This window comes from Cotesia glomerata, linkage group LG5, assembly GCF_020080835.1.
Source record: "Cotesia glomerata isolate CgM1 linkage group LG5, MPM_Cglom_v2.3, whole genome shotgun sequence".
NCBI lineage: Eukaryota > Metazoa > Arthropoda > Insecta > Hymenoptera > Braconidae > Cotesia > Cotesia glomerata.
Genome location: NC_058162.1, coordinates 14318534 through 14341189, shown reverse-complemented (window position 1 = coordinate 14341189; position 22656 = coordinate 14318534). Strand labels below are relative to the sequence as shown.

Here is a 22656-nt window from a genome sequence, read left to right as displayed (position 1 = left end):
TATTTATAAAACTTTTTTTTATTGTATTTAAAAAAAAAATAAAATCTTGGGAATTTATTTTTCAAAAGTTTTTTTATAAATTTATTTTCAAATTTGTTTTTCAAAGTAAATTCTAAATAATCTATTTTGGCTCTACAATTTATTTCAAAATTTTCTTTTCTTATTTAATTTATTTTCAAAATTTTTTTTTATTAACATTCAATAACACACATTGCTTGATTAAATTTTGTTATCGCGTTCACGGGTATTATTTACGAATTAGACAAATATTTAATTAAACTGTTATACAATGATACCTACAGTTAGACTGAGAACCAGGTCTCAAGGATTCGATGATGAGTCAGAAACTGAGGCTCGACGAGTTTATTTAGGAAGAAGCCGAGGTAGAATATCATCAACTACTACAGTTAACCCAGGAATAAATGTTGATCAAAGGCCCATGGGGGAGCGAGCTCAAATACCCCGGTCAAGTAGTTTCGATTATTCGTTAATTCATTCAAGAGTTATTGCACTTCGAAAGTTCAAAAAATAATGTTCTTTGAAACTTTTATCAGACTTTTGACTTGTAGAGCTCAAAAATCTCATAAGTGCAATTTTAAGCGCTTAGATATGGAATTAGCGGAAGTTGCAGGAATGGCCTTTAGGGTCAACCGTTTTCCAGATTTTTTTGTGATAAATGAGCGTTATAAGACGTGCACTTTTCTGATTTTCCAAACATATCTTTCCCTCCGTGTAGAGTAATAAATTGATAGTTCCGTGAAACTTTTTAAAAATTTAATTCATTAAACTCGGGTCATGATTTTCTTACAGTAAATGAAATAAAGAAGAAAAAAATTTGATACATGATTAATTTTTTTTTTAGCTTTATGAAAATGTTAGCGTATCAGAAACAATTTTACATATAAAAGTAATTTTTAAGACAGTAATAAATTAATTTGTATCAGTTTAATACTTGAATAATCAAAATTGTATACATTTAGAAGTTTACGTCTGAATAACTTTAGAACGGCTGTCTTTATGATAAAAGTGTAAGAGACCTTTTTTGTAGAGCGTCAAATTTTCTACAAGAATATGCTATGGACTTATTCATATGAGGTGCGTATGCCGAGCTAGAAAAATAAACAAAAAAAAGAATTTTTTTTTTTATGTTATTTAAATGGGAAATGAAAAATTAGGGACAGACACCTCTAAATATTAATATTAAGAGCTCCGCTTTGAACAGGCTTCTGTTCTCACCTTCATGCAAGTTTTCAGCCTGTTTTTTTGTTGAAAAAAAAAAGTCGCCTAAAATTGAAACACCCTAGTGAACACTAATAATAGAACTAGCCAAGTTTCATGCAACCGCTGGAAGGAGATTAAAGACAGCATCCAAATGTCAGGTATCTGCTTTCCACAACATGGAGTAATAGCGAATGATTTCTTGAACACGTTAGAGGCAAGAGCTAGACGCGAAGAATGGAACAAGGCTGAACTATTAAAAGTGATCAGTCACACCTTGAAGGGATTAGCAGCTCGTTAGGTAGATATAAATTATCACAGATTGCAAAATTTCGCCCAGTTTAAACAGGAATTCCGCAAAGCCTTTGGTAGCCCAGTCACAGATCATCAAATGATTCTGGACATTAGCGAAATGAAGATGAAACCTGGGGATAATACCACAGAGTTTGTACTTAATGTTCGACAAAAGTATCAGACCATGGAAATTCCTCCACCGGTCCAAGAACAGGTGAACTGCATACTGAATCACCTAACAGATGAGCTGAAGATCATGGTCTTCTCGAGACAAGTATCAACCTATGAAGACCTTTTCGACGTGTTATACGAAGCTGTTAGGTGTACCAAGGACACAAGTGGCAAAACGCAGGCTGCGAGTCAACCCAAGAACCCGGATAAACCTCGTTTTGGAGCCATCCAACAACCCAACGAGGAAATAATCGAGCTTCCTGAATTGAATGCTATGTAACGAAATTCAGGGAAATATGACAACCGTTATGGAGTCGTTAGACGTTCTAACAAGAGACAATACCTTCGTCAGAGATTTTATCCGAGGCAACAGCCACCTGCTACTCAGCCTGGAAACCAACAAGCGCCTGTGCAGAATATACAATCTGGAGCTCCAAACACAATAACATCAGTATGCTGCTCTGCAACAGCATCAACAATCAGGATCACAAGCTTCAAATGTGTCTATATAAGATCTTGGCAAGGCATCCAACTTGAGACATATACGTAGGCCGAAACCTTGTTTCAACTGTGGCGTACCTGGTCATGCATTCGGGTTTTGTCCTGACCCTAGGAGAGAAGTTTGTACTACTTGCTGTAAAGTAGGCCATGTAAAAAAAACTTGTCCTTTGGATGCTCTGATGAATTCCCAACCTCTACCAGAGTTAGTAAACCCTGGGTCAATTAAACAACATCAAAAAGACAGTTAGGGGTAGCTTGTAAGTTTCCCACGTGCTCACCAAGAGACACTGAAGACTGGGGAAACGAAATTGACATCATAGAAAAACATTCGAATACCAATCTGGGTTTATCTCCGAAAAGAGATACGGGATTGATACCAATCTTTTCTCGTCGGCCAGATTCGGTGAATGACAATGAATTGTTAATTGTTAAATTTTGTTGGTGATGAAAATATACAAAAAAAGAAAAAAAAAAATAAAATAAAGATGATCATCGCACAGCGATTTGTTGAACCACTCTGTACAGAGGAGGTAATAAAAGTGAGTATTCTATTAGAAAACCCATCACTGAGTCTTTCAATTAAAATATTGGAATCTTGTATATTTTCATTAGAAAAAATCTGAAGAAAACTCAGAAACAGAACAAGCATCTGTCCCTGAGTAGTTATATGAAGCTGAAAACCCATTACTGGGCCTTTCAATTAAACAATGGAATCTTGGATATTTTCACCAGAAACAAATTCTGAAATAAACTCAGAAACAGAACAAGCATCTGTTCCTTAGCGGATAAGAGAAGTTGAAACCCAGTGCGAACCAGCAAAATGTCAACAAGTAATTTCACCAACTATCAGCACGTCTTCGTAAACATCATTTCACTATTAATACTCCAAGAGATACTAGAGATAGATAGTGAGAGATCTTATATCAAATGGAAGAGTGTATGAAGATATGAACACCTAGTTGTCTGTAATCTACAAGAGAATCTGACCAAGAAAGGAGTGCTTCTTGCTAATCACTCTACTGGTAAAAGTAAGAGTGGAGCACCTTTTGTAATTCAAGTCAGACCGCTGGAAAACAATGATTGTGTATTTTACTCGACCTAGGTTATTCCTTGTTCCTGGGGATGGACTTCGTGGTGAAATTAAGGTGTATAAGATACTGATCTTGGTATTTTCTAGTTTGTAAAGAACCCGGATAAGACAAAGAGCATTCGATTATTGTCTCGATTGTCAGCTCCATGGTACAGAACTAGATTTACAACTACAGTAAGAGCACCTAACTGCAGTTTGGTGAAAGGGAGGCTGAGATGCTATCTCGAATTCACGGAGCTGATAAGCTAAGGTGTACAAACTGTTCAAATGGAGGCGGGGTCGAAGACCTTTTAAGTCAGTTGAGACTTCAACCAACGCTGAGTCATCAATTGAGCCTATATCTGAGCCAAAGCCCATACCAGTCCAAATTCACCTTTACCTGTACCAGCATCACCTAGAAGTCTGAATTTTTTTTTCTTTCGACGGAATGTCCAAAGCGTTATACCTGGACATGTACAAAGGTGTCCAAGGGTGCTATTTCTAGTCAAATATTAGTTCCAGCAAACACATCTGTTAAACCAAGGTCGACAGTGCCTTCCAGATTTTTATTAGGTCACAAGATCCAACGCACGGCTACATCAAGAAACCCAATATCTACGTCTGTTGGACCATGATGAGAACTGGTAATTAGTTCAATAAACCTAGTCCTCGGATAGTCTGTTTTCTTTTGGTCCTGGAGAAGCTGAAGATCAACACGCCCAAGTGCTGGTCTGGTGAGGGGGAGTGTAACAGGGTAAAATAACCCTGAGTCGATAAATCACCAGATATCGATAATATTACGACGCAGCACTGGCACGTCTCTATCTTCGGGCCTAAAGAGAGAGTAGGAGGGGGTAGGTTGGGGGTTATTACAGGTGAGCCGTGCATTGCGAAAGGGTGAAGTGGTGTAACCGCCTGACAGTGTGCCACAGAAGAGAAGAGACATCGATCCCCGGAGTAGTTACCAGACGTAGGAAGCCAACAATATCTAGGACTTCAATCTCAAGTAGTGAGTTAGGTCGTCGTTTATTCATCAAGGTATCAATAAATACTCTGTGGGTTAGAAGTGAACCGCGGTTTACCTTATGCCAGGTTTACTTCTCCTCTTGCTATATTTTGATTGATTATTTATTCCTGGTTTAATTAATAATAATTCAATAACTGTTCAATTCATTAATTTTGATTTGTTAGTCGATGCTGAGTGAATCTCAGGGATCTTCACCCGAAAGTCACTCAAAGACCTTGTGGTGTAAATTTCCGTGAGAATTTATTTGTTAAACATTAATTTACTCAATTATTTATCAACATGTTGAAGATCTGAGAACGGTTTTATATTGTACATATTTTACTGAACAATTTAATAAAATAAAATCGAATAGTAAAATTTTCAAGAAATTTCCATTGTCTTCTCACGAATTCTAGTCAAGCGTCGGTTAAATTTTACAACGTAGTTAGTCCTTACCCAAGGTCAAAATTACTAAGCGCTAACGGATATTTGGCGTCCATTTTAAGTACGCAAATTCTTGTCGATTATTTTACTGAATAATTTATTATGAACAATTGAATTATTATTTATTAACATTACATTATTTATTGCGAATTTATTTATTGATATTTTGGCGCATTTGAGACTGATTAACTCGTTGAAAATTCTTTCGGTAATTAATTTTGATATTGAGATAAATTAATATATAATTATTTATTTGAACCGGAAATTTCTACGTGGTTGATTTATTAATTTGAACTTAAGTTCTGGGAATTATTTAGATAATTGAATTGTAAATTTGTTTATAAAGTATTTATCAGCGTGGATATTAAGTCCGAGAATTTTAGTTAGAATTTTATGATGAGATTCTTAAGAATTTATTTTACCGTTGAGTGTTAAATTTATGAATTGATTTGGAATAAATTTATGCGTCAAAATTTAGTTCAGATTTTGGAAATTGAATCATTAGTTTGAAAGTTTTGTTTAATTTAATTGCTAGCTAATGACTGAAGGTTTTAAGTTGAGATTTAATGTAACAGTTTTCTTGAAATAAATTATTGAAAATTTTCATAAATAAAATTAGAGTCAATTAGTAGTGTTAGTGTGTAATGTCGGTATGGGTTATGCCTGTGAGCCGCAGGTAGTCTCAGTTTACGTTGCGTTCACTAGGTTGATGCTTCTGTAGCTGTGTGTGTTAATAAACGATCTCTACTTATCGATGAATCTCTGAGTAGCGTAACTAGTACAGTTTTGGTATCGTTAAGTTGATTATAAAATTTTGTCGCGCGTGTATGCCGGGAGGGTTACGTGCTATAGACAACAAATCCAACGAGGCTACGTCGGGAGGAGCTCGTTGAGAATATTTCACTTGGAACCCTTTCGCATCATCGCCCAGGTTGGGAGGTGCTAAAGGACTAAGTTAGAAACCGTTGTATTGACGCCAGGAGGGGGTACAACGAGAAATAGTATTGTTGTTAAGTTGTTGTCGTGTGAGTGTGTGAGTGACCTTGTTAAATTTTGTTGTTAATAAATTTTGGCCATATATTGTTTATTAAATATTTATTTATTTCACAGCGCGTTCCTCCACTCTCTCTACTCTAGACGATAAGCTCTCAGCTCTCGACTGGTTCCAGGAACCGTGAGAAAAATCCTGGTGGCGCCCTTTTATTGAATTAATTTGGTTGATTTCATTTAGATTCATTGTTTATTTTTTTATTAATAAAAGGAGCCAACTGAACAGCAAATAAAATTGTATCAGTAGCTATAATAAGCAATGAAATTTTAACATTGTATGTCCTTTAAAAATCTTGCAAAGACTGCATCAAGTACAGTTCCATGACTTGTTGTAGCTTCTTCTGGCTTATTAATCATTTTTAATTGTAATTTTGATTGTAATAGTGATACTAAACTTTAAGCTCAATCAGCAGCGAAATTAACATGAAAATCTCCGATTAAAATTAATGGAATTTTGAAATTTTCATTAAGTAAAGAAGAACCTTCTTGTGTATAAATTAAAAGCTGGCTCATTCCATGTCAAGTCGACCAATAGTTGGAATCGACCGCGTCCGATTTAGATGAAATTTGGTCACAAGTTTGCTTTAATCATAAATAAAGTTGTGCCAAAGGAAAAAATTAAAAAATTTTTTTTCGAAAAGTTACGCAAAATTAAAAATTTGACCATTTTCAGGTTTTTCAAATTTATTTTTGTGATATCCCGAAAACTATTATAGTTACAGACACGGGCCAAAGTTCATTTTAAAGGGGATACTTAGTACCATAAAAAAATTTTTTTTGATTCTTCATCAAAATGACACGAAATCTATATTTTTCAGCTCGAAGAGCTCAAAAACGTAATGAGTGCAATTTTGAGCGTTTAAGAATGAAATAAGTGGAAAGTTGGAGGGATGGCCTTTAGAGTCAACCGTATTTCTAATTTTTAACTTCCCGCTAAGAAAATTGAAAATTTTTAAAAATCGGGAAGTTATTGGTTTTACCCCGTTTTTCGAAGATCGAGTTTTCATCAGATCTTGACGTCTTGAGGTCTTAGGAAGCTTTCCTGACTATTCCCGCGAGGGTGTCACTATGTCTGTCTGTGTGTGTGTGTGTGTGTGTGTGTGTGTGTGTGTGTGTGTGTGTGTGTGTGTGTGTGTGTGTGTGTGTGTGTGTGTGTGTGTGTGTGTGTGTGTGTGTGTGTGTGTGTGTGTGAGTATGTAAACCTCTTATAACTTTTGAACGGTTGAACCGATTTCATCGCGGTTGGTGCCATTCGAAAGGGCTTCGCCAAACTTAGATTTCCTGATAATTTGAACCGATTCGGACCGATAAATTTTGAGAAAATTAGAGAAATCTCAAAAAAAATAGGAAAAAAATTTTTTTTTAATTGGTTTTTTTGGGATAACTTTTAAACGGCTTGACCGATCCATTCAAAAAACTAATCAGCTTTCAACCTTAAAAAACCACGTCAATCGCCGCCAATCTAGTCAAAATCGGTTGATTCGTTCGAGAGATATCGTCAAGGAAAGAAAACCGAAAAAAATGTTTTTTCGGAGTTACTCCGAAATTTCTAGTTTGACCAATTGAAACTTAAAAATTCTTTACGAGGCTTAAAAAACTGCGTAGAATGCCGCCAACCGCGTAAAAATCGGTTCATTTATTCAAAATTTAATGCGGTTTGAAAATTCAAAAAATAGTGTTCTATGAAACTTCTATCAAACTTTTGAGCTCAAAGAGCTCAAAAGCATATAAAAGGTATCTTTTTGAGCTCTGAGAGCTCAAAATAACACACAGATTGTATTTTTGAGCTCGGAGAGCTCAAAAAATGCGGCCAGGTATTAACGGAATTAGCAGGAAGTTGCAGAGATGGCCTTTAGGGTCAACCGTTTTCCTAATTTCTTTAGTAGATTTCATAGAAATGTAACTATTGCATTGGTCATGTTTCTTTGAACGAACTCTAAAGTGAGTAATATTGAGGCTATTACCACTTTTAAGGAGTGAAAATTAAAGCTTAATAAAAGAGATTTACGATCAAATTGGCCGAATTTCAATATCTCATCTAGTTCAGTAATTCCAACAAGTTGAAGTGGTAAAAATATCAATTTTTACGATTTTAAAAATTTAAAAATCCTATTATTTCCATACTATTCGCCCTATTAAGCTTATCTTTGAACTTAACTTTGGTCTTTTACAATATACAAAGCAAGTTGAGTTTGAGAACAATCGGTTAGAAATTGTAAACGTTGTCGTGCTGACAAGCCGTGTTATATTGTAAGTATACCTACATGAATAAAATTTTTAACGACCTATATTTTCTGACGTTTGTCGAGTTGACTCAGAAAATTGCTGAATTTTTAAAAAGTTTCGCCATGAAGACGACTGCATTAGTTACATTCTTATGAAATCTACTAATAAATTACGTATGTTAGTTGAATTCCAATTCTAATTTCAGATATTCCTACTCCTTTACTTTCTGCTGTATATTTCAAGTTACTTGATACTAGCAAAATGCTATAGAAAAGATCGAGATGATTACTCAACCGTTGATGAAGATGAAGCTATCGTTTATAAAATTAGTCTTTGGCTTTGTACTGCGGTCTTTGCTGTGTCGGTCGGAGCAACTTTATTGTTGCCGATCTCAATTATAAGCAATGAAGTACTCATCATTTACCCTGATAGTCATTATGTTCAATGGTTGAATACTTCTCTTATACAAGGTACGTTTTAACATTAACTAAACTGGTTTGTACTTGATACTAAATACATTGTTTTTTCTAGGTCTTTGGAATCATGTGTTTTTATTTTCTAACCTGTCACTGTTCGTTTTCTTACCATTCGCTTACTTTTTTATGGAATCTGAAGGATTTGTTGGCAATCGAAAGGTATGGATTTTTCAAAAGTTTCATTCAACATGTGCACGGTTATTCTGTTTTAATGTACTTATATGAAGCAAATTTCAAATACGCGCTTTGAGAGATCTACTATAAAAAAAATCTAAATTATCACTGATTCCTATACCATTAGCTAGTGTAGAACTATAAACTTACGTTGAAACATTCTTTGAAATTATAAGGGAATCATTACTTTACTCATTGAAGATATTTTGACATCAAGAAAATTTTAAATTATGCCTACTTATAAACGAAATTTCGAGATAATTGTAAATATTGGAAACTAAACTCTAACCGTTCTGATATTGATCTGTGACAAAAATTATTGTGAAATAAACACATTCTTTTTCTATACCAACTGTGAATCTACACCCGTTCTATTATTTTTCTTTGAATATAATGTAACTAAAATGTAGTTACTAGATCTATAATATAAAGTTAGTAACTAATTAAACCATAATACCGACACTGACAAATAATTTAACTTGATTGACGGGAAAAAATTTAAAATCAAGAAAATTTTTAACATCCCGCTAAGAAAATTGAAAATTTTTTTAAATTGAGAAGTTATTGGTTTCACCCCGTTTTACGAAAATCAAGTTTTTATCAGATCTCGACGTTTTGAGGTCCTAGAAAGTTTTCCTGACTATTCCCGCGGTGATGTATGTGTGTGTGTGTGTGTGTGTGTGTGTGTGTGTGCGCGCGTGCGAGTGTGTGTGGATATATGTAAACCTCTCATAACTTTTGAACGGATTAATCGATTTCATCACGGTTGACGCCATTCGAAAAGGCTTGACTAAACTTAGATTTTGAATTTAGTTTGAACCGATTTGGACTGGTAGATTTTGAGAAATTTAAAAAAAACTACGAAAAAAATTTTTTTTTTAAATGTGGTTTTTTTTTTAATTTCTTTTAAGCGGCTCGACCGATCAATTCCAAAAACTAATCAGCTGTTAACATCAAAAAACCACGTTGATCGCCACCAAGCCGGTCAAAATCGCTTGATTCGTTCGTAAGTTGACGAAAAAAATCGAAAAAGTCGAATGCTGCCAACCGCGTGAAAATCGGTTCATTCATTCAAAAGTTATTGCGGTTTGAAAATTTAAAAAATAGTGTTTTATTAAACTTCTATGAGACTTTTGAGCTCGGAGAGCTCAAATTGACACGGAAATTATGTTTTTGAGCTCGCAGAGCTCAAAAACGTAATAAGTGCAATTTTGAGCGCTTAATTACGAAAGTAGCAGGAACTTGCAAGGATGGCCTTCAGGGTCAACCGTTTTCCTAAATTTTTTTTCCTATTTCAGTCTTAAACGAAATCAAACATTTCTTCAATCAAGTTAAATTTACATGAATCAAGAAAAGTATCTTCATTAATAACTTTTTTTTTATTTGAGTCGAGACGATCTAATTCATCAAAATGCGTTTTTGTTCAAAATTTTTTTCTCTTTAATCTAGTTAATATTTTTATGAGTGAATATAAGTATTATTCGATTCAAAATTGTAAAGAAAATGAAAGAGTATATCCATTACCTTATATTCTGGAATTTCAATTTTAATAACTTTGAATGCTTTGATTCCTTACTCATAATTAGTATAAATTATACTAGAGCTTTGTAGCTTTCATGATGGAAAGTTTTGTTGTAAATCCTCCATTTTAATTTATCTCATTGCAAAAATTCATAAATTTCATGATACAGTTATTATAGAAAAACTACATAGTATTAAATCAAATGAAAAATAAATATATCAAGTTTGTTTGTACAATCTTGCCATTACAAATCAGAATAACCAGACTCATGATGAATAAACTCTTGTACACAACATGTGGACTGATCTAACTATTATAAATCATTTGTATTATGGTGCTATTATATCTTTAGCCCACGTTCTTAATGAGCATGTCCATTAGGGTGGCGTAAAAAAACCGGCTATTTTTTTTTTGAGTCTTGAGTAAAAAAATGTTAGTTTTTGATGTTTTAAAAGCCCTCTCCAAAGAGAAGCTTAAAAAAAAATTTTTAAGAGGTCGCTCCAAATTTTTTTTTATTTCAAAAATCGTAAAGATTAGATTTTTTTTTTTTAATTTTTTTTCTCGTTACGTCATAATTTTATAGACAAAAAAAAATAAGTTCCTCAAAGTCTCAGTTCAAAATTTAAATTTTGAAAGGTCGCTCATAATTTTTTTTTAATTTCAGAGTCAAAAAATGCTAATCCAATTAAATAGTCACTAATGTACCATAAATGTCGAGAAAAACTTTTTAGTGCTGCTGAACCTAACTTTTGATTTTGTTCTTTAAATTGAACCAGATCTTATAGTAATAGTAAATCAATTCTCGGGTCTATAGGAGGAATTTGGCGAAGAAACGAGGCGTTCAGATTAATTTAGGAAATATTATGAACTCAGAGAAAAAACAATTAAATATAATGATACATTTTCTTTGTAAAATTATTAAATTAAAAAAAATTATGTTTTCTACATTGTGCTTGATTTTTAGTACATCACGTGGTGTTTTTTTATCGATTATTGTACTAAATAATAAAAAAAAAAAAAGAAACGCATGGAATTTTAATTTGAATATTAAAAGGTTGCTCAAAAAATCTAAATAATGCACTCATAAATTTAAAAAAAATGATGAGCGACCTTTTAAAATTTAAATTTTGAACTGAAACTTTCAGGAACTTATTTTTTTTTTTTGGTCTATAAAATTATGACGTAACAAGAAAAAAAATTCGATTTTTGACAATCTGAAATTTAAAAAAATTTGGAGCGACCTCTTAAAAATTTTTTTTGAGCTGTCCTTTGGAGAGAGCTCTTAAAACATCAAAAACTAACATTTTTTCACTCGAGACTCAAAAAAAAAAAATAGTCGGTTATTTTGCGCCACCCTAATGTCCATGGTTTGATAAAGCATCTGCGCTTGATGCGTAATAGCAAATTTAGTCTGCTGGTTAATATCAAATTATAAGTAGGTATATTATAGTTTAATACTAAATTTTTTTTTTTTTAATGAATCTTTAATTATTCATTTAGGGTGTAATGTCGAGAGTTTATGAAACTGTCATTGTGCTTGGTTTAATAGGGATAATGGTTCTTGGATTGGCCTATGTTTTCTTAGCTCTCACAAACTATCAAGAATCAAGTTTTTTTACAATGCTCAGTAGGTATTTTTTAGTTATACTTATATTGTTAATATTTGTTATCAAAATTGTTGTCATTCATACAAATTTGAATAAGCAAATCATTGATTATTTAGAAATGCAATATCAATGAATTTTTAAATACAAAGTTCATTGTTTTTTTTTCTTAAGATTTATTAATGTAAGCGAATTTTAAATATTGTTGAAGTTGTAGATAGAAAATATTAATGGAAGTTGAAGAAATTTTTATTATGCTAACAAATAGCCTGTTTATTCAGCTTCAATTTCATTTTTCATTAAGCTTGATACGACCATTTGCTGCGGAGATATCCGAGATTAGACGAAAAAGGAAGTTTATGTCTTTAACCACCAATATCTCTGTAACCAATAATCGCACAGCAAAAAAAAGGATAGTTTTGGAAACTGGAAGAAATTCCCAATAAAATCATATAAAAAAATTAGAAAAGCAATTGACCCTAAAAACCATCCCCGCAACTTCCCACTAATTTCATACTTGAGCGCTCAAAATTGCACTTACTACGTTTTTGAGCTCTTCGAGCTCAAAAATATTATTTTCGTGTCATTTTGAGCTCTCCAAGCTCAAAAATCTGGTAAAAGTATAGTAAAAGACTATTTCTTACAAGGGGAGGATACGACCTTGGGGAAACCGATTTTGATAATCTTTGACGTAGTGTTAGTACACTATGTGGGTATACTACCTCTGAAATACTAAAGTGCAATACTCAAAAATGGCTGAGAAAAACGCACTCAAAGTTTACCCAGCACTATAATATATTAATAGGTAAATAATTGATACATTAAATTATTCTTTGATGAAAAATTTTTCAATTTTAAACTTCATTTCTATAAATTATCTGCGGTGGTACAAACAAATAATAAGTCAAAAATTAAATGGAAAATTATACAATTTTTAATTAATTAAAGCAATATTTTATAATTACGTATTATGAGATATTATTACATGATCCTGAGTGATACTTATGATAAAAACATTCAAAACAAAAAGTTTTTCTACACCAAGAACAACAAATAAATGCTGCTTTTTTACAATGACACGGTATTTTTAAACGGTCTAATGAGAAACACCCATCATTGACATTAGTAAAAAAATTTCTTGTGTCACAAAGCCCGCTGGCGAACCAGGCATATTCCATCATGTCTCGAAATATTGGCGCTGACAATTGGAGATGAATAATCGAATGAATTTTTATGCAATCCTCTCGGGAATGAATTTCATAATTCTTGTCTAGAAGTTCAGCGGTACTTTGCAATCGTTTGATAAAATTTTTCACTTGTCTATAGAAATAGACATCACATGGTTGAACTAACGGAGTACATTTTGGAGGTATAACTTTAAATGTGCATGTAGGCATTTTTTTACCATCCTGAAATATTTCATCATATAATTCTGGCTTCACTTGTCCTGTCCACGAGTCAATAATTAAAAGAAATTTATTTTTTTGAACATATGGCATTAAACATTTCTCTAGAAAATTTTTATAGAGAGTAGTTGTCAGTTTTCCTGATTTTGATAATGTGACAATAACATTTTTGTATTTTCTTAAATATTCTTCTACGTTTTTCTTTATTCTTGGCCCAAAATCACCTGTTGGCTCTTGCAAACAAATAAAAACATGTGGTAGTAATTTTCCAGATAATGTTATGCTATATTGTGCAGTATATGAGTGTGACACCTTGGTCATGTCTTGTACTTTTGCAAACACTGTTTTGCTTCCTTTTTCCGTCAGTGTCCTATTAAACATTGATTGGTATTGAAATCCTGAAAATATGAATTTTAATAAATCTAATGATTAACTTCGATTAAATTTAATAATGGAATAAAAAATAATTAGTTTACCGTTAGAAAATTTATATACCTGTTTGATCTGTATTAATAACGAAGTCACTATCGAAGTTAAATATCAATTGTTTTGTTTGAATGCGAAACATTTCTGCAGAGGCGATAATTTCTGGCATGGTGTGAACTTCTTTGTCTGTTACAAATTTTGTAATTTTGCGTTGACGAATGTTGTGTCTTTGTTTAAATTTTTTTACCCATGGGTCGGACGCTGTAAATTGAAGATTAGGAAACTGGCTGGCTGCAGCTAAAGCCCATTGCTGCAAATTTCGTGTAGTCACTTGTTGATAATTTTGTCTTGCCTCGACGAAGCGGTCATACGTCCAAGAATCAATCACATGATATTTATCAAATTTAGTTCCACCATGTTCAACATCTTTTTCCCATACTTTCAAATGATCCATTCTCTTCAAATGACTACATCCATTTTTTTGTAATGTCTCTAGTTTCCATGAAGGGTGAGCTTTTGCTATGTTTAAAACTTTAATTTTATATTCCAGAGGAATATAATCCATCATTTTTTGTTTTTTTTTTTCATCTGGAACATAGTCATCAACTGAATTATCTTCTACTGCTTCAAAATTTCCGTCTGGGCATTCTTCTTGAGCATGAATCAATTCTTGATCGCTTACGAACTTCTTTTTATTTAACATATCTAACGTATTATCATATAATTCTCTACCAATCAACATAGCATCTTCAGATAGAGTGTCAGAAGATGTTTTTGCAATTAAATCACTTTCAAGAAGTAAACCTTCATAATACACTACTCCATCTTTTAGCCGTTGCTTCGATAAATCACTATGTAAGGATGTATCAGGAGTGTTTTCATCTCCATGAGAAGAACTGGCTTCGCTTGATGACATTTTATAAATTATAAAACAATTTTTAAAGTAAATTTCACTGCACAAATACGTCTGTTCGTGTCGAAATTCAGAAACTAACTGCTATAGTCAAGCTTCTGAAAAAGTGGTGGGACTAACATAGGTTCAAGGACAACAACATGACTATTCTTCCGGTGGGCCAACAGAGCTCGAATCGATGTACAGTTTACAATAACTCGAGGACAAGAATTATTGTACCCTCATACCATAATCGACCCTTCTTATTGTCTGGCGCAGGTATATATTTTTCAGTTAAACTTATAATGAATATGAGAGTTATAAGAATTATTCATGAATTACAAATATCTCATGATATACACCGTAGATAATTTATAGAAATGAAGTTGAAAATAAAAAAATATTTTATTAAAGAATAATTTAATGTATCAATTATTTACCTATTAATATATTATAGTGCTGAGTAAACTTTGAGTGCGTTTTTCTCAGCCATTTTTGAGTATTGCACTTTAGTATTTCAGAGGTAGTATACCAACATGGTGTACTATCACTGCGTCAAAGATTATCCAAATCCGTTTCCCCAAGGTCGTATCCTTCCCTTGTTAAATTTTTTTAACAGCAATAACTTTTGATTGAATAACCGATTTTCACGTGGTTGGTCGCATTTGACGCAGTATTTCAGGCCTCATAAAGAATCTTTAAGTTTTAATCGATCAAAGTAGGAATTTCGATGTAGTTGCGAAAAAACATTTTTTCGGTTTTTTTTCGACAACGATAACTCACTGTTATGTCCAAGGGCGTTTAAGTGGTAGCGTAAACGGTGGAGGTTTGGACTAACGGTTTAAAGAATACGCAACGGAGTTTTAATTCCGTTGTTTAAATTATTTATGTGGGACGTTTTCGACGGACGAATTTACCACGCCTTCGTTTGAGACTGAACACGGATTTTATTAAGAATAGATGTACTTACTCTTTGCAGGATTTTTGTTGTTACCGGATTCGTGATTCCGGGGCTGCTTCTAGCGCCTTTTCCTTGAATTGGCCCTCTGGTTGGTCCTTGCAGCGGATGGAGTTGGATAAATTTGGGGCTGCTTACTTTAAGGGCTTCTTATTTTTAAGAAATGAATTAACTCGAAACTGATTCCACTTCTTTTGATATTTATTTTTATAACCACAAAACTTACACTTTCACAATTTTAATTTTAACGTAATTTATTTTAATGAATTTTATTGATTTGGTTGAGCTAACGTCCTCCAGTTCCCCGTAGGATAAAGTGCGCAAAACTAGCTTTTAGGAAATTTTGAATAAACTTAATGAACGAATTCTCGCCTAAGTGCAGGGCAAATTAAAACTTTGAGAATACGGTTCTCTATGATTTACTTACTGGCCGAATTCTCGCCTAAGTGCAGGGCAAATTAGAACTTTGAGAATACGACTCTCTAAGATACTTCAAATTAATACGTGGCCTGCCGGTTAAACCGCGTCCAAACTTCCTTTAAGTGCAGTGCAAATTAAAGCAAAGGACTCTACAAGGCACGGGCCCGTCAATTAAACGCGGAAGTCGAATTAATTAACAAAGAACGGGAGCGGTCTCCGTTTCTCGTTTGTAAATGCTCGCGGTGCTGAGTTTGCAAAAGTCCCCGCTAGTCAACCAGCAGTCGCGTAGCTTCTATTTTATTGTGGCTTTCGCGCATGGAGAAGTCTTTCATCTGCGCGGACGATTTAAATTTAAAGAAAGAGAAGAGAGAAAAAAAATTTGCGAGTGGACATAACATCACGAACGAATAAACCGATTTTGACCGGGCTAGCGGCGATCGACGTAGTTTTTTTATGTTAAGAGCTGATTAGTTTTTGGAATTGATCGGTAGAGTCGTTTAAAAATTATTCCAAAAAAACCACAATTAAAAAAAATTTTTCTTTGTAGTTTTTTTGAGATTTTTTAAAATCTACCGTTTCAAATTGGTCTTCAAAATCTAAGTTTGGTCAAGCCCTTTCGAATGGCACCAACCGCGATGAAATCGGTCGAGCCGTTCAAAAGTTATGAGAGGTTTACATACCCGAGAAAAAATATTTATATATAATTATATATAATTACTAGCGGTTTCCCGCCCGCTTCGCTGGGCGAATTGAAAAGGAAATAAATTAAATTTTAAGTTTTATTGTTATTTATTTTTTTTCATATTTTCTATATCTCAAATTTATTTTCTATATCTCATGTGTTTAGAAAATGCAATGCTTTTAATCTGTTACATTTTCGCAATCCCGTAATGAGAACAATTCATCGATTATGTGATCAGCAAAAATAAAATGTATGTAAAATTCTTAGTCCGTTGACTGAATAGCTATATGTAATGTTAAATTTTGGAAACGCTACAATGACTTTTTTGCCGCTGCCAAAGAGACGATTGTTGTAAGAAAATATCACTATTAAGTAAGAAAAATATTTAAATCCGTTGACCTTGGAGGCCATCCCGGTATTTGTCTGTTTCTCTTGAGATTCAAATTTTATATTTGTAGGAACTGTATTTGAAGAATATGAATTTTTTGACAATTATCATTCCCGCACTCCTATGTGGGGGAGGAACTTCGTAAGATCCTATTCGAGATGATTTTTACATTATAAATAAAAGATTCCAACAAAACTTCGAGTCTATAAAAACTATCGATTGGAAATGAGAAATTTTCATTGTTAACGCCCCCACAATCCCTTTTGGGGTTAGAATTCGAGAAAATCCATTTTCAGCTGAACTTGACATTGTACACGAAGATTCTTACCAAATTTAGAATCTGCAGCAGTTACAGTTTGGAAATTAAAATTTTAGATTTTAATACCCACCCCCGCAATCCCTATCGGAAGTAGAATTTATTGAAATCCGTTTTGAGATGATCTCTTCATGACAAATAAAAGATTCTTACCAAATTTACAGCTTTTAGAAGCTAAATTTTGGAAATTAAGATTTTTTTTTATTAACACCCACCCTCGCAATCCTTATTGGGGGTGATTCGTCGTTAAATCCGCTCTTAGATTATTTCTACACCACATGCAGAAGATTTTTACCAAATTTGGAGTCTATAAGAGCTATTTTTTACAAACGGGAAATTTTCATTATCAACGTCCCCGCAATCCCTTAACTGAACTGGACATCATACACGAAGATTCTCACCGAATTTGGAGTCTGTAGAAGTTACAGTTTGGAAATGAAAATTTTAGATTTTAACACCCACCTCCGCAATTCCTATCGGAAGTAGACTTTATTGAAATCCATTTTGAGGTGATCTCTACATAAGAAATAAAAAATTTCTACCAAATTTAGAGTTTTTAGAAGCTATATTTTGGAAATTAAGATTTGTCATGGTTAACACTCACCCCCACGATCATTATTGGAGTTGATTCGTTGTAAAATCCATTATTAAATCATTTTTATATCACATATAGAAGACCTTCACTAAATTTGGAGTTTATAGGAGCTATAGCTTGGAAATTAAAAATTTTAATTGTTAACACCCACCCCCGCAAATTCCTGTGAGGTATCTTAAAATTCGTTCGTATATTATTTCTACGTCTCTTAGCGAAAATTCTTACCCAATTGGAATCTGTAGGAGCTATAGATTGAAAATTAAAAATTTTCATTGTTAATACCCACCTCCGCAACCCCCTGTGGGTTGAGATATCCTAAAATTCGTTTATAAATTATTTTTACATCACTTACAGAAAATTCCTACAAAATTTGGAGTCTGTAGGAGCTATAGTTCGGAAACTTTTAATTTTTATTGTTAACGCCCACCCCCGCAATCTATATTGGGAGTAGATTGTCATAAAATCCGCTCGTAGATCATTTCTACATCACATATAGGAGATTCCTACTAAATTTGGAGTCGATGGGAGCTATAGTTTAGAAATGGGAATTTTCCATTGTCAACGCCCCCGCAACCCCCCTTGTAGGTGGAATTTCGTAAAATCCGTTCTTAGCTGACCTCTACTCAGCGAAAGGAATATTCCTACAAAATTTCAAATCTCTACGCCTTATGGTTCCAGAGATATCGTGATGAGTCAATATATAGGTGGAAATCTCTTATATATATATATATATATATATATATATATATATATATATATATATATATATATATATATATAGATATATATTTATATATAAATTGGTTATAAATGATTATATTTGAAAAATGGCCAAATATAATCATATATAATTATATATAACTATATATAACAATATTTAATTGTATATTTATTACATCTAATTAATTATTGAGTTAATTTTATGGATCGAGTATTTAATATGATCCTACGCAATTCTCTGTAATCAATTAAAATGCAAAAAAAATGTCTAGATATAATTTTACGGATATAACACCAGCGGTCACCCATCCAGTTATTAACCCTGCTCAATATTGCTTTGGTGATCTCTTTGGTGATCTCCGTGCGTCTTGAAGTTTCTGTCTGCTGTGCTGCTGTCTTAGATGATAATAATTCTATGTTTTACATAACGTATCATATGAGTTTATCATAAATATAATATAAAAATTGGTTTTATAATATATGGGTCATTCCACCAAATAAGAACATTTTTACGGGGCGACCCTCGCGGATTATGTTTAAAATTTATGGAGGTGTTCTCTATCATAAGACAAAAATTCCCTAAGAGTTTTAGCTCTTAATACGCAGCGGTCTTGAAGTTATGATTTTTTGAAATTCTGGAAAAAATTTTTTTTCAACTTTTTTGTCAATTTTTCTGATATAAAAAACATTTTTAAACAAAATCGACAAACATTGTATTTTGTAGGAAAAATTCTCAGCTTTTGAATGAAAATATTTATTTTTTCATAAACTCATCAGAAGACCCTTAAAAATCGAATTAAAGTCGAAAAATTGATTTTTTTCGGTGTGCAGCCCAAAATTCTTCAAATTTGAATTTTTTTTCTGAAAGATGAGAGTTTTTTACACAAAATATAGCGTTTTGCCGATGCGCATATTTTTTTTTTCGTCACAATTAAATTAAATGTTAGATTCACTATGCAGTAATATAATTCAGAATCTAATATATAAAATTCTCGTGTCACAGTTTTCGTTGCCATACTCCTCCGTAACGGCTCGACCGATTTCGATGAAATTTTTTGTGCTTATCCGGTTTCTATAAGAATCGGCCAACATCTATTTTTCATCCCCCTAAATGTTAGGGGTAGTCCACCCCTAAATTTTTTTTTTTATTTTTTAGACAAAATTTTTAATTTCTATTTTTTTATGATACAACATACAAAAATACATACAATCCTCAATTTTTACCCTTCTACGATCAACCCTTATTTTTTAATAGCCATTTTAGTAATTTAATCATTTTTCCTCTCCGGTCGAAAACTGATCAATCGTCATTTAATTAGTTATCCCCGCCAGATGTCTACAGGTGTCACTTCTGACCCAGTAAACAGCACGGAGTAGGGATGAGAACGAAGCCGGTCTCCTTTCTTTCTCACTCCCTACACAGTTGTCGGCCATCATTATTGTTTATGCATCAAGTGTAGTAGTAACGTTGACAATTATTATTTTGCTATCTCAGTGTAACTCTCATATTAACTTTTAATCATTCCTATTTTATCAATAATAATTAAATTATCAATTTTGAGTGTATTTTGCACGATTAGTTAATCAAGTGATTTTATAACCTCAAAAGTACTCAACACGTGACACGAGCTTCCAATAACAACGGATTTTGTGTTGTAAGTATACTTTTTTTTATTTATATCGAAAATGTTGTTGATCTTATAAAAATGTAATTTTAATTTAATTTTATTAAAAAAATGTAATTGAACAATTAAGATTCTCATAGTTTCCAAAAAATCAATCATTATGAATCTTTATTTTGAAATGTCAATGGAAATATTGGTTGTATGAAAAAATTATAAGAGACAATGTTTTCATAAAATTTAATTTTTTACTTTTGTTAGAAAAATTTTTCCATAAAACTTATATTTTTGTTATAATTTCATAAATTAAAACTAATCATTTAAAAACTGCGGCAAAAATCCTGGCCCTAATTATACTTTTAACATTTTTCATCATTAAATAATTTCATTAGTTCTATTTATGTATGTTTTGTACAGTGAGCAATGCCAAGAAAACGCAAAGGGGCTGATTTGAGTCGCAGTACAAGTAAAGCTCGAAACTTGCGAAATAGCAGATCCGAAAGAACAGAAGAACAAATCCAGCAACAAAATACTGATGCACGTGTCAGAATGGCGCAATTGCATCAAGAAGAGCCAGAAGATACACGAGCTGAACGCAATGAAGTCAGAAGATTAGAACAACGACAATCACGCCGTTTCACAGTCAATAGACGAAGAACAAATGACCAACAACGACAACAGGTACATCGAGCATTTATATCTGATTCATTCCTGCGTCTAGCATTCCAGTATGAGCCCGATATTGAATATTATGCTCATTCAAAAGTGGTAATTGGTGCTATGGACAAGGAATGTCCGCATTGTCATGCTCTGAAATTCAAAAATGAGCCAGCTGGGATGTGTTGCGCGTCAGGAAAAGTGCAACTACCTGAAATTGAAACACCACCTGAACCATTGAAAGGCTTACTTATCGGCACGGATCCAGATTCTAACGTGTTCCTGAAGTCAATTCGAAGATTCAATTCATGCTTTCAAATGACATCGTTCGGAGCAACAGAAATAGTTCGAAATACTAATGCAAATGGTCAACAATTCAATTCTACATTCAAAATCAGAGGCCAAGTTTATCATAAAATGGGCTCACTGCTGCCAATGCCAAACGAACCACATAAATTCTTACAAATCTACTTTATGGGCGGCGAGGATTCCGGAAGCGCACTTGCCAATCGCGTGAATGCACGTTGTGATTATAATAACCTTGATTCACTTTATGCCAGGCGCATCGTCAGCGAGCTAGATGCTCTTTTGAACGAGCACAACAAGTTGTTGAAAATATTCAAATCACATATGCACCAATTACAAAGCGATAATCACGCTATCGTCATTAATCCTGATAAAACACCAGCTGGAGAGCATATTCGTAGATTCAATGCACCCGTTGTTGATGATGTTGCTGGAATCATGGTTGGCGATTGTACAGCTGCACGAGAAATCGTGATTCGTAGAAGAAATAATAATCTTCAGTTCATTGCTGACACACATCGTTCATATGACGCTCTCCAATATCCGCTAATATTCTGGAAGGGACAAGACGGATATTGCATAAACATAAAACAACGAGATCCCGTATCAGGTACTTCATTGATTATTAATTTGATCATTAATCATTTAACAAAACAATTAAATTATTGAACGTAATAAATTTAAATTAATTTTTATGAACAAATATTACAGGAGCTGAAACAAACAAGAACGTTAGCTCAAAGGATTATTATGCGTACCGATTAATGATTAGACGTGGCCTGGACTACGTCATTTTATGATGTCGTGAGCTTTGTCAACAATTCATGGTCGACATGTACGCGAAGATTGAGAGCGAACGACTACGATACTTATGATATAATCAACAAAAGCTGCGCGCGGAAGAGTACATTCATTTGCGAGACGCTATCAACAACAACGCCGACGTCGCCGAAATTGGTAACCATGTCATTTTACCATCATCGTACGTAGGCAGTCCACGTCATATGCAAGAATATATACAGGATGCTCTGACTTTCGTGCGCGAATATGGACGACCATGTTTATTTATCACGTTCACATGTAATCCAAAATGGCCAGAGATTACATCTTTGCTACTGCCTGGCCAAAATGCAATACATCGCCATGACTTTACAGCACGTGTGTTCAGACAAAAGTTGAAGTCTTTAATGAGTTTCATTACTAAATCACATGTATTTGGTCCCACACGTTGCTGGATGTATTCGGTTGAGTGGCAAAAGTGAGGATTACCTCATGCACACATTTTGGTTTGGTTCATCGACAAAATCCGTCCTGAAGAAATCGATAGTATCATTTCTGCGGAAATTCCAGATCCATCCACTGACCAACTGCTGTTTGATATTGTTACAACAAACATGATTCATGGTCCATGTGGTACTCTTAATAGTTCATCGCCTTGCATGGCTGATGAAAAATGTACTTAAAATTTCCCTAAAGATTTTACCAATGATACGGTCACAAATGTCGACGGATA

General features: G+C 33.3%; 1 protein-coding gene across 3 annotated transcripts in view; it reads left to right on the top strand.

The window, feature by feature from the left end:
• Nucleotides 1-22656, top strand: part of LOC123265019 (protein Lilipod) — a gene marked incomplete in the record, with an annotated part of 252377 nt that overhangs the window by 22398 nt on the left and 207323 nt on the right. For all 3 annotated transcript variants that reach the window (XM_044728601.1, XM_044728600.1, XM_044728598.1), the window contains 3 exon segments: nucleotides 8185-8449; nucleotides 8511-8614; nucleotides 11652-11778. In XM_044728601.1, the coding sequence (XP_044584536.1) occupies nucleotides 8185-8449; nucleotides 8511-8614; nucleotides 11652-11778 (496 nt within the window).